The sequence below is a fragment of the Sinocyclocheilus rhinocerous genome, unplaced genomic scaffold, assembly GCF_001515625.1.
Source record: "Sinocyclocheilus rhinocerous isolate Xijiao unplaced genomic scaffold, SAMN03320098_v1.1 scaffold1406, whole genome shotgun sequence".
NCBI lineage: Eukaryota > Metazoa > Chordata > Actinopteri > Cypriniformes > Cyprinidae > Sinocyclocheilus > Sinocyclocheilus rhinocerous.
The window spans coordinates 2,093,979-2,107,832 of NW_015647095.1; the positions used below are offsets into that span (position 1 = coordinate 2,093,979).

Genomic DNA, 13,854 nt, shown 5'->3' on the forward strand with positions numbered 1-13,854 from the left:
CATGAACTCACAGTTTACCCTGTCACGGCCAAGGAGGCCATTCATGAAATAACAGTCTGCCCTGTCATGACCATGGAGGCCGTCCATGAATTCTCTGCCTGTCCTGTTATGGCCACAGAGGCCGCTGTTAACCTCTCTGTGCTCTCTGTTCCAGTCCCGCCTGATCCGCCTTGGTGGATACCTGCTTTGCTGTGGTGGTCATCTGTTCCACTGTGGGGATCTTTGCTCCTGTATGCTCTGCTGACCTGGTGGTCCTCTGCTCCGCCTTGGCTTCCTGCTCTGCCAGCTCCGCCATGCCTTCCTGCTCTGTCGGCTCCGCCATGGCTCCATGCTCCTCTGAATCTGATCTGGTGGTCTCCTACTCCACTGTTCCACCGTCTGCCTCTGATTCACGGCCTAGGTCCTCCAGAGTTTCACTGTTTGCCACTGCTCCACGGCCCAGGTCCTTCAGTACTTCCCTGCCCAGGTCTGCCATTGCCCCATGGTCCAGGTCCACCACTGCACCATGGCCCATGGTCTTGCCCTCTGCTCCACGGCCCAGGCCCACCACTGTTCTGCGATTCTGATCCTGTTCCCCTGCATGGGCCTGGCCCTCCATCCCTCCCCCCTATTCCGCCTCTGCTCTACCACCCTCCTTGACGTTTTTGGGTTTTGTTTGGGCGTCTGGAGCCGCCTTTAGAGGGGGATATGTAACGTGGGTTTTTGGGTTTTGTTTCATGTTCATGTTTTCATGTCTTTTATTTTGGAGTTTAGTCACGGTCCCTGTCTAGTCATGTGATTCCCTTGCCCTCATGTTATCCTGCTATTGGTTCTTTGGTTCATGTGTCATGTTCTCATTGGTTGTGTTAGTCATGTGTCCTGTCTCTCATTGGTTGGTTCTTGTCATGTGACCCTTGTTGTTTGATATAAATAGCCCTCATGTTGCCTTTGTCGAGTATTGATGTTGTAACCTGCTGTCGGTGAGTCAAGTCTGTTCATGCCAAGTCAAGTCTGTTCAAGTCTGTTCATGCCAAGTCAAGTCTTTCTTCGTTTGTTTGGATGTTTAGATTTTGAATTACTTTGGAATAAAGCTGCACTTTGGTTCTTAAACTCACCTTCAGTGGACTGCTGAAGGTGAGTCCACTGATTGGATTCGTCTGAAAGAAGAAAGTCATATACACCTAGGATGCTTTGAGGGTGAGTAAAACATGGGCTAATTTCCATTTGTGGGTGAACTAACCCTCCAACAAAAAAAGCACCAAAAGTACCACAGTATCACCATACGGTAATCATTCAGGACCATGGTGTGTATCAAAAGTTCTGTGGTACTACCATATGGTACCATAGTGCTTTTTAAGAGGAGTGGAAAAGTTAAATGACTACAGGTTGTGGAAGTTGCTTCCTGGAAGTGCAAGTTCTGGACTTTTCCATTCATTACACCCTCACAGACAGGAAAAAGCATTGAAGAACAACTAATATGTGAGGATAATTATCTCTGTACAATCTAGATTGTTTTTCCTATAAACATCAAAACAAAGAGGGTGTATGCAAGTGTTTGCATTGCACTCTTAGTATGGAACATGCATTTCAGACATCTGTAGGGTCTCGAAAGGGATGTGCGTGACGCTTAACCAGACTGATAGCTCGTCCCGCACATGCGATCACGTCTGCCCCTTTAACCATGCAGAAAACAGCACGTCGACAGCCCTCCTGCTCCGGGCGCATTCAGGTTGTTTACTTTATACCCAGGGCTGAATAAACATTTAGCCCTCATCCAAGCGTGATTAAACGCTCTTACATAAACCAGCCATTTATACTCCCTTCTATCATAGAGAATAGAGCTTAGGTGTCAGAAAGAGTCATATAATCTCCAAGGCAGGAGAGTCAGGCTGGTAAAGTGAAAGAAGGAGAGGGTGGGAGGAAGTCACATATGGGTTTAAGCATCTCCATCTGCCTACAGCTTTCTCCTAATGTGATTTATATTTAAGGAGGAGAGCCCGATGCTAATACTTAACATTAAAATTATATTTGCTGACTTAGAGTAGCATTCGAAATCAGCTCCACATAACCACAGGGTAGTGACGTCGAAACGCTCATCTTTGCTGGTGAAAGTAAGTGCACTGCCATTTTTCACTTACGAGGGGTTTTATTCTCTTTCCATAGATTTTTAAAGGTGCACTTAGCAATTTTTGTTTGACTGACACTGCAGTCGTCTTGGAGTTATATTGACTTAGTATTATGCAAAGTAATAGTTTTGTACACTGTATACATGCACTATTCACATTTAGATATGATTAATTTATTCTGTGAGCAATAATAGTTGGGTTTCAATGATAAAATGAATAGTTATAATTTTTGTCATTTGATCTAAACATGATGGCCGCATAAGGCCAACCACTCAATATTTAGGGTTAAAACTGTTTTAATACAGAAATAAAGTCGATTCAAATGTATAATTCTTTCTTTCTTTGACATTTCTTCAGGGAAGCTGGATTATTCAAATGGCATCATCCCTAACTAACAGCTATTTCAGAAACTTCGCAGCCCTTACATGGCTTGCACGGTTAGGCACGACTTTAGAATGATGTCTGAGGTTAACTTAGACTATCCTAAGTGAAGGTAGAAAGCACATACTCTGGCTGAGAGGAAGAATGTCCATTACATAAGCACTGGAGATTAAACTAGAGGCATCTGAACTATGCCAGAGCCCTGCAGAGTCAAAACGATGATAAAAAGAGCACATGAAGAACGCTTACAGCATTGCGTTTTACATAAATTACACAATTTTAGATTGAAAACAGATGGGATATAGAAAGAACCAATTGTGTAGATACAATCGAAAATATTTTCCAGCTACCATTTAACACGTCATATTTTACTTAAAGTTGAACTACTGCAACTTTAAAGAAGGAGTTTACACAAATCTCAAAATTGTATCATTATTTACTTACCTTTATGTCGTTCCAAACCTGTATGACTTTATTTCTTCTGTGTAATAGAAGAGAAGATATTTTGAATAACTGTACTTGTCCCTACAATGAAAGTCATTGGGATCCAAAACAACACTGCCCCACTGACTTTCATGGTATAGACAAAAAAAGAGAAAGGTTTGGATTGACATTGGACTGAGAGTGAGTAAATTATGACAAAATCTTCATTTTTGGGTGAACTATCACTTTATTAGCAGACACTTCCATGACTGGCTGAAAAAACTGAAAGACAAACCAAAAAGGAAGGTAGAGAGACACAGGGTGTCCTTAGTCAAAGTCTCACTGTTGAACAAAGGAAGGAATGTTTCTGTGCAGCCCCCAGTGTTTCATCCACCCACGTGCTGCACCAAAACCCCCCTGAACACATGGCACCCTGTCTTACATGTAAACATGCTCCATCTAATGCATACATGCCGTTTCTCGCCGCTCGATAATTGCATGAGAGGGGGAGTGAGATGAAAAGTGTGAGGGGAAGCCGTAACCAGGAGAAGTGACAGACATCTGTTGCTCCAGCTGAGTGCAAGCAGAAGAAAAAGAAGCGAATCCCACGACACACATGCAATGCAATACACTGACACTCAATAATCACTTCAGAGACTAGGTGGATGAGCAAATTTGGAATGCGAGAAGCATTGAAGAACATCGTAGACTAAATAAGAAAATCAGAACACCAGTGTAGGAGAAAGACACTAAGAATAGCATTCAAACAAGTTGCAAACTCAAAGCATAGTAGTAGTTTTCTTATCCTTCATCTCTGTAATCAAGTCCACCATGACAGCATTAGCCTAAAGTCACTGACCTCTGACCCGGGCATAACAGCAGCCGCACTTCACCAGGACTTTTCGAAACAAGTGGTGGCAGGCGCAGCCCCGATGGTGGTGGCCCCCCTTCATGGTCTACCCCAGTCGCTGACCACAAGATTAGCAGGCATGGGCATGGCACATCACACGCACACGTTCACACTGGGAATATCCCTGTAGAGGTAATTCCAAAGAGGTGTGGGGGAGAACCTCAAAACAAATCCCAAGAGGAGCGAATGTCCTGCTAGTCTGTTAGGGAATCATACACCGTCCAGATATCTAGTCTCGGGTTGTCACTGCACAAGACGAGTCAACGGCAGGCAAAAGCACAGCTCAGTCTCCCTGTTTTTCCTCCCTCCTGCTCTCACTGTCTGCTCAAATGACAGACTGTAAGACTGCCAGAGAGAGAGAGAGAGAGTGAGAGTGAGCGAGAGAAAGAGGGGGCTGAGGGGGCGGAGTTAGCAGCTCGACTTGCTGGCTATTCCAGGATACAGCTCCCACTCCCCGTTTTATCCCCTTCATCTTGCGTTTACTCTTCTCATAATTCTCTCTCTGCTCTCCATTCTATTCAACCATCTGTCTTGGACTTTTTTAGTACATCATTTTAGAAGATCTCAGACGGCTGGTCCTAATTCGAACCCTCATGAGTCATATCCAAGATAAACAAGGTGGAAAATAAAATCTGAATGTGAGCTCGATAGAGTATCTCTACAACTACCTCCATTCAGAGAGGCGTTTACAGACCTGCTGGGATGAGGAACGGGTGTGCTGTGTTTACTGTACACGGGGTTTACAGAATACGAGGCCGTCGGGATAAAGATAGCTGCCGTTTGATTAGTTTTGAAAGTTACAGACCTGGGAAGACACACAGAGTTGGGTGTGGTGAATGCAGATATCATGTTTCAAATAGTAATGTTTATAGGTTTTGATCATATGTGTCTGTGTTTATGTATCTTGAAGGCTTTGATACAAGGTGGTGAGTGTGAGTTTTTGTGCCTGTCACCTCTGATTGAATGTCGCGGCACTGGTGACTTACAATGTCATTTTAGCACAACCAATGTGGGATTGTTATTGAGGTAAAACTGACCTAAGGGCTTTCCCTACCAGACTTAACTTAAGGCCAGTTTTATTAGCCATAATAATTAGGATCACTGTAAGATTATGAGTTGTTTACCAATCCTAAACTACCTGAGTACCCCAAACTTTCACAAAATGTAAAATTTTAACATATGAGAGAATAGTGCAAGCTGTTGAATGACAAATATGTAAACTGAAGACACTATTATTTTTGCTGTATGTTTTAGAACACTTGTGACTACAAGAGAGGATCTACATTGTGACATTTCCTCAGATGAACATGCAGTTTTTAAAGTTGATGATATGTGAAAAGTACAATTGTGAAAAGTACAATTGCCACAAAAATGCATAAGTATATTTTACAGAAAATTAAAATAACTCCTGATAAATCCATAAAAGATGGATTCAACCTGGTTACTTTTACTACACTCTAAAAAATGCTGGGTTAAAAACAACTCAAGTTGGGTTCAATATGGACAAACCCAGCGACTGGGTTGTTTTGACCCAGCAGTTGGGTTAAATGTTTGACCAACCTGCTGGGCAGTTTTATTTAACTCAGCTATTGTTTAAAAATTACTATATGGCTGGCTTAAAACGAACCCAAAATAGGTTGGAAATTAAAAATCAGACACATAATTACTAGAGGCATCACTAATAATCAAACGGTGAACATTTATTAATAAGCAGTTTAATAAATGTTCATTATTTAATTACTATTTATTAAACTTATTAATAAATGTTGATTTTATGTTGATGAAATTTGTAAACAATAGTTGAGTTAAATAAACTACCCAGCTGGTTGGGTGAAACATTTAACCTTACCGCTTGGTCAAAGCAACCCAATCGCTGGGTTTGTCCATATTTAACCAAACTTGGGTTGTTTTTAGCCCAGCATTTTTAGAGTGTAATCTCATAGATATGTTAATATATAAAAGACATTAACCTGGGGTTTACAGAAGTACAATATAAAATCTTTAAAGCTGATGACCCAAGATTAAAACCAAGATGAAAGCATACTGTATGAAGAATGTGAAATATAGAACAAAATAACTCAAGAATGACCCTGGGTTGAAGGTATACTTCACCAAAAAAAAAATTAAAAGTCTGTCATCGTTTACTCACCCTTATTTCATTCCAAACATCTATGAATTATTTTGAGAAATGTCTCAGTGTTTTGTTTTGTTTTGTTTTTTGTCCATACAATCTAATTCAATGGTCACCAAAACTGTTTAGTTAACAACATTCTTCAAAATATCTTCTTCTGTGTTCAGAGGAAGAGATAAATTTGAAAAATGAGTAAATGATGACAGAATTTTCAACTTTCTGTGAACTATCCCCTAAACAGTGTCAAGTGTGAAAAGCTCTATAAAGAGACAAGGCGCGTGTAAGCAAAATGTGTGCTGGAATGTGATGCTAATGGTGAAGAGGAGCAGGAAATGGAGTGCAGGCCTCTTCTAGAGTACGTGAGCAGCTGGGGATTTTACTGAGTTTGTGTGTGTGTGTGTGTGTGTGTGTGTGTGTGTTGGAATTAGTCTCTCTCCAGAGCCCAATTACCCGGTGTCTATTGCAGACAAGCAGAGAGGCTCCATATAAGTGCAATACAGCCAATGAAAATGGGAGAATTCACTAAAGAAGCCAACAAACATTTCCCCCACCAGGAAGATAAAACATCAGGACTGAGATGACCACATGCAGAATACATACAATGCATCAAAGTCAAACCACCTGTTTTGTATATTAAATAGTTTACAGTTGAAACTGTCATTACAGGCACAAAATATCTTGCATGTAAGACGACAGTAAGTGCATTCGCATGCTATTCAACAATTTGGTTTCAGTCAGATTAAAGTAATAATTCATATTTTTTGGACACTTTAGTCAGACGTCAGCAGTTGTTCCAGTTCAAAGCCAGACAATCAGACCTAGACAATGTGACTGTAGATTGGCTTTGCTCAGCATTATACATATTAATCAGACTACCATTGGCCTCAGTATTGTATGCTTGCTCTGAAAGACAGAGATGACGCGTGACATACATTATTAATCCTACAGTATTTGTTAACGCATAATGTCATATTTGGACAGACAGATGGAAACTGTAGTTTGACTATTCAAAACCTGCTGTGGCTTCATTATAAACCTGCATGTAAACAACTTAGTCAGCCCATCACTGTCAATCCTGTCACCTCAAATCGGCAACTATCATTGCAAACAAATGACATTACTTTACAAAATTGCTCTCAGCCCCTTAACACCTCCACCAGGTTGCAGTGTTGTAAACCGCAACACATCACGCTGTTGTCTGCCTGTGACGTGAATGGCAGAGGATTTTACTCGCAAGAACAAAGCTGCATTTTCTCTCTTATAATCTATAATCCAACTACAAACAGAACAAACAGTATTTTGATTTGGTTAAAAGGAAGACAAATTAAATTGAAACTGAAAAAGCCATTTCAAAGGCACACCGTAGGATGCAAAGACTAATGCCACACATCAAACAAGCAGTCCTGTCCTGTTTTTGTTCCTTCTCACTTCAAGTGTACACTGCTTACCACAGCAAGAGAAAGGGAGTTGCATGGCTATGACAACAAGTAGCTTGAATGGTGATGTTTGTATACGATCACGAGTCAAGTTTTCTCTCTTCCTCGCTAACCAGTTTGCTTTCTCTCTTTGCAATACTTGAGGAAATTAACCATGACAGGAGTGCAAATTTGGTTAAGCTGTTCTGAGCGCTTGTTTTGTTTGCTCTTCCAGATGAGGTACAGCATGTTGTTTCTTTAAAGGCATGCAAGTGAATAATTTCAGAGGCAGATACCTCCCTCAAAACCAACACGGTGTACAGTAGCTGCCTAAACTGGTACAGGGAAGAATGTAATCGCCAAATTAACATCTTTTGCATTGTATTTACTTTGTAAAAAAAACTAATTTATATCTCAACTATGTGATCTTACGATAAATAACAAGGCTCACACTAAAAGCTTATGCTGTCAGTATGGATTGCATTAACATCTCTGATCAGTAGAGGGAGTGTATACTATGTGCCTGGGCAAGTCTTTACCCCTCTAAAGAATCTTTCTCTGTGATTTGTGGACACTCAGGCATGAGAAACAGGCTTTTCATTGGCCTTTCTAAGAGTGTCTGACGAAAGTATGCACTGTTAAATGCACTGCACTTTTATACTGTATGCATTTTTACAGCAAAATACAATAATTTTATTATTAGTATATCTTAATTACTATACTAATTACAATATATAAATAATTATACATATACATATAGTTTTCTAATTTTATATATATATATATATATATATATATATATATGAGTAATATTTGAGCAAGAAAAAAATTACTAAAATAATGCTATAAACATTAACTTCAATGTACATAACTGACAACTATTTAAGTATAACAATTTTTTGTTATTTAAAAATATTAATAAATAAAACACAAATACAACTCAATGTGATAAATAAGACAGGGACATCCAGAAAGCTGCTTACTCACAATTGTCCTATTGTCCCATTAAATTTCATATAATTTCTGATTGAAAATACAATAATGTAATGTCTGGTTAACCAATAGACAGGTTTTTACAGTATCTTATTTTTCTGTTAAACTTACAAGAATGTGCAGAATCTGAAAGGCACTTTCCCATGCTGAACAAGTCAATTTTAAGGTTGTAATAAATAATGTCTGGCATTTGAATATTGTAATCCATCAGCACAGATACATCTTAAAATTCCATGGCAACAGGGTAAAAGAACCAAAGAAAGAATGTGAGATGAATAGTGCATTAAAACCCATACAAGACTTCTCATTCCTCTAAAACTCCCTCTGTTCTTCCCTCACCCTTTCCTGTTTCTATTTATTTATTCATTCTCCCCACTTCATTGCCTCCATTTATGAGTCTGCCCCGGCACGCGCATACTGTATTCAAGCACACACATAAACTCATCCACATTCATCCTCATACTGCATTCAAACATGAGAATATACAATACAAAACCGCAAATATAATTTTCAAACAGGTTTCCCATCAATAATTCATCAGCCAAACGGATAGTCCTATACCTCAAACTCACGCAAATGACATTATTATGATGGGAGGCTAAAAAATTATTTTGTCAAAGACTACACTTATCAATGTCCACTCACATTTAAGTACATGAAATGAAAAATGGATTGACAAATAGCTTAAAGTAGTGTTGGCTCTGCTTGCCCACTCCCCTCCAACTTGTTTTTGCACATACTGATGATGATGGATTCTGGCGTTGCTCACTGCATGCTAATTACACAAACAATGGTTCAAGGTCTAACAGCTTTGACAGTGACAGGAACAGTGAAAATGTTAGTAGTAGAGGGTTCAAGGTCAGCAAGCTTAAATATGCACTCATTCAATGACCAATACAGCTGTCCCAAGTTAATTTACATCAACATGTATAGATGAAAATGAAGTAAAGTGACTTAGTCTTCTCATTCCCCTTCTTCAACCCATTCTAAATCCTACGGTGCAGTGCCTTCACCACACTGTGTTTTTATTGGGATGTTTAGACCTCTCGAATTCTCATTCTTTCTCTTTCTAAAAGCAGGAGCTCCAATTAAGGCCTGCATGAATAGGCAGCAGTGTGGGAGAACAGAGAGACAGCTGGCAGAAAGCCGGCTGGCTGCAGTGAGCTGGTGTTGTATGCTCTGCACTTTGTTTGCTGGTCTGTCTCCCAACCCCTGCCAAGAGATTGACCAGGACTCTCACAAAAATATATACAAAAATGTATATACACACACACACACACACACACACACACACACACACACATATTCAGACACAAGGGATATGCACCATTTAGAAATTAATCGAGAATTTAAATTTCAAATTAGCTGCTAAATTTGAAATTAGGTTGCAAATGAGATACAGATTTTTAATACAAAGTGGAATTTAAAAGTAATGATATTCAAAAATTAATTCATATATCTGTTGTAAGTGTTTTTCACTTTTTCACTTTTTTATTATTATTACCCATAAGCATGTTATCATACACATCCCATTTAGGGTATTTTCAGAAACATTAGATGATATCAATAATAAACCTTTGAATGATAACTTACTATGTTTGTATAAATTGGCATATATTACATTATGTTAAATATTATTCAATTAATAAATTAAATTAAAATATATACAGAATAAAGATTTCCAGTAAGATCTTTTTAAAATAATGAATATTTTTATTCTGCAAAGATGCGCTATATATTAATGTTACAATAGATTCTATTTCAAATAAATGCTGTTCTTTTGAACACACTATTTATAAAATCCATCTATCTATCTATCTATCTATCTATCTTCAACATGGAGCCATCAACATGGCTTAATTCAACAAATTTAATTTCCTGTTATTCCAATTCAACATCCTGTGGGATTTGGTCAGTAAAATGAACTGAAAAGGAGACACAAATGCACATTTAAATACACGTCATTCATAGACATACATGCATACTGTCAACTGTACTGTGTAGACTGATGGGAAACATATAGCGGTGCCTCCCACAATTCCTCCCCATCCTTTGCATACTGTACTTAAACAGATGAACCTCAGCTGAATACTCTCCCCCAGATCCTATAAATCTAGCCACTAAGATGTCCTGAGGAGGATTTTCAGGATTTTCAAAGATTAGTGATGAGATATTTAAACATATAGGTTTATCCAATGTAAACACAATCCTTCGTACCATTTAGACATGCAACACAGTCCATTCAATGACAGATTAATGCAGAGATTATGTAAGGCATATCTGTTTTCAATTATACTAGACTCCAAACTACTTCTGCTACCATTTCCATATTCTGATGACTAGAACAGCATGCATTTCCTCTCGGTCCTTTATCTCATCCTGGGATTTCTGTTCATAAAACATCACAGTGTGGAAATGCCATCTGTGGACCAGTTTTGTTCCCTGATACATAAAGAAGCAGATGATTAGATCTGATCTCTGCAGACTGCTGTCTCTGTCTGCATGAATGTTGTTCTCTCAACCCTGTAGCCAAAAAAACAATGACTCAGCAATGTCAGGCTACCGTTTTCTCATCTTCAGATCAAAGACTATCTCCCCAGAGCACTGTTCATCATGAGGACTTGGCTAAGGCATTTGGGGGAAGGTGTAGCAACCTCTGCTCTGATTAATGACCAACAAAGCAACAGTTAGAACCAAAGAGGCAAAACAAAACAGACCAACGTCCACCACATGACCCATCTGATTCCCAAACTCCATCCTAAACCACAGATCTTTCAACAACGGGATACATCTCGCCCAACAGTAACCATATATCAACATCCAGTGGATAAACACAACGGCAAGAAATATACAAACAGCCCTACAGCTTTACGATGTTCCTGACACAGGCTTAAACTGTTCTAGGAGCTGATTGAGAGGATGATGGCTGATGGTTACTGGGTGTGAAGGTTTGGCTTCTGGCCTAGAGGCCAGCAGTTTATCAATGTGTCTCCCGCTCTGGAGCATTAACTCGAGAGAATGTCAGTGCTCCTTATAAACTCTTGTTTTTTGTATATATGCTTTAACCTATTTTGGATTTAGTTGTACGTCTATTCTTTCTATATAGACATCTTTTTTTCTGTTTTATTTTGTGCCCATGATGTGCAAAGCTTAGAGCCACATATTTTTACCATTTAGAAATTAAACTGAGAATGCATTTTAAATCCAATAGGATTTATGAATTTGAATTGAGGTCGCAAAATGATGAAGATTTGCAATTCAAATGTTAATGTAATTAAGTAGAATTCAAATGAAATTATATTAAAAAGAGAAATTCCTTCAAATCATTGAACTAGAAAGGCAAACTTTGACTAGATAAACACTGAATGTTGGCTTGACAAAGCCAAATAAAATGGTTTAAAATTCTTGAAATGCATAGGCTTTAAGGGCAGAGAACAGTAGCACAATAGACAGACAGAAGAACAGAAGATGAGTAAAGAAGAACAGAAGATGAGTAAGACAGATAGAATGACAGAACTGTAGAGAGAATGACAGCTAACAGGCATCATAGATTTTAATATATTCTAAATTGTAATTTGTTCCTGTGATGGCAAAGCTGAATTTTCAGCAGCCACTCCAGTCTTCAGTGTCACATTGTTATTCAGAAATCATTCTAATATGCTGATTTGGTGCTCAAGAAACATTTCTTATTTTTAATCATTGAACTAGAAAGGCAAACTTTGACTAGATAAACACTGAATGTTGGCTTGACAAAGCCAAATAAAATGGTTTAAAATTCTTGAAATGCATAGGCTTTAAGGGCAGAGAACAGTAGCACAATAGACAGACAGAAGAACAGAAGATGAGTAAAGAAGAACAGAAGATGAGTAAGACAGATAGAATGACAGAACTGTAGAGAGAATGACAGCTAACAGGCATCATAGATTTTAATATATTCTAAATTGTAATTTGTTCCTGTGATGGCAAAGCTGAATTTTCAGCAGCCACTCCAGTCTTCAGTGTCACATGATGCTTCAGATATAATTCTAATATGCTGATTTGGTGCTCAATAAATATTTCTTCTTATTATTAATGTTGAAAACACTTGTGCTGCTTAATATGCTCGTGGAAACTGCTAAAAAAAAATTATTTGACGCATTTAGGACAGCATTTAATTGAAATAGAAATCAACATAAACGTTTTTGCTGTCACTTTTGATTAATTAAATGTATTCCTGGTAAATAAAAGTATCAATTTCTTTTAAGAAAAAAAAACTGACCCCAAACTTTTATATTGCAGTGTATATAAAACAATAAATGGACAGAATGATAGACAAACAACAGAATGATACAACAGAAGGCATTGCCTCTGACTTATTTTAATTCAGTAAATGTCGAATCCTGTCATTTCCACTCAATTTTCTGTGGGGTGTGGCCAATTCTTTCTCATGAATTTAAAGGACGCCGCTACTTCAGTTCTGAATTCTGGAAGTTAGGTTGGATAATAGACACACTGTAGCAATAAATGTCAATGTTTATGTTCTAATCAAGGTTTGACATGCATTAAACATGCTCAATAAAACATATAGACGTGAAAACACACACACACACTGGGAAAGCCTGAGGCAACCACCACCAATTTTCCCCAGTGTGGCAATGCAGCTCCAAAGCTGTGGTAACAAAGGCCCTTTTAAGGTTGGGACTCGCTTAGCCTATGGGTCGCTTGGGAATTCTGACTCCACATTCCCCCAGCTGTGTGTTGTTGTTTTTTTGGTCTAAGGAATATGTGGAAAGGGGGTCTTTATAATAGGCCAACTTATGAATGGATGAACATTTCTTGCAGAACAAACCATATATAGAGGATTTTTGAGATACGCCGCTACATAATGTTTTATGTCAAATATCAGCACCCCAAAAAATCTTTGTTTGCACAGCAGGCATCTTCTACTGCAGCGATGAAAGCATGATTCTTTTCTGAATGCATGAGAAAGTTACATCAGCAACACATGACAGAGCCAAACAGCTTTGCTGTAACTAAATAATGAATGAAGAAAATGAATAAAATAATTACGAATAAAAAATACTGCGCTAGAGTTATGAGACTCAGCCTTGAACCACTAAAATGAATAGTACAAAAATTATGAACAACAAATAATTCTCAGTGCCCTGCAATATTAAAAGGTGAAATATTTCTCCACATAAAAGTTTTAAAGCAATTTTATCTCAGCACAGGGATCTGATTATGTCACTCTCACTATCTGAGGTCATAGGCCCAGGAAACTGTATATGTATGAGCCATTCACCTTGGAAAAATCTGCTCTTGCTGCCTCCTTTTGATGCGGATTTCCAGCATTCAGCCAGACAAAAGAAAAGAATCGAAGGGCATACATATCTTTTTAAACATTTGTGTCATCATCCACAGTCAACCCTGTTATGAAAAAGCTACATGACGTGCTTCAAGACTCCTAGAGTGGAAAGTGAAGCTTGAGGATTTAGTGAAGACTTGAGGGCTTCTATC

General features: G+C 38.5%; 1 protein-coding gene across 2 annotated transcripts in view; it reads right to left on the reverse strand.

Moving 5' to 3' along the window:
* LOC107708856 (rho guanine nucleotide exchange factor 25-like) overlaps positions 1-13,854 on the reverse strand; it is a 74,850-nt gene that overhangs the window by 54,379 nt on the left and 6,617 nt on the right. The window contains exon 1 of one of the 2 annotated variants that reach the window (XM_016513224.1): positions 3,769-4,144. The exons of the other annotated variant lie outside the window; for it this stretch is intronic. Within the exon in view, the coding sequence (XP_016368710.1) occupies positions 3,769-3,862 (94 nt within the window). The 5' untranslated portion in view covers positions 3,863-4,144. Of the gene's footprint in view, positions 1-3,768; positions 4,145-13,854 lie in introns of those variants that run through there. 2 annotated transcript variants of the gene reach the window in all.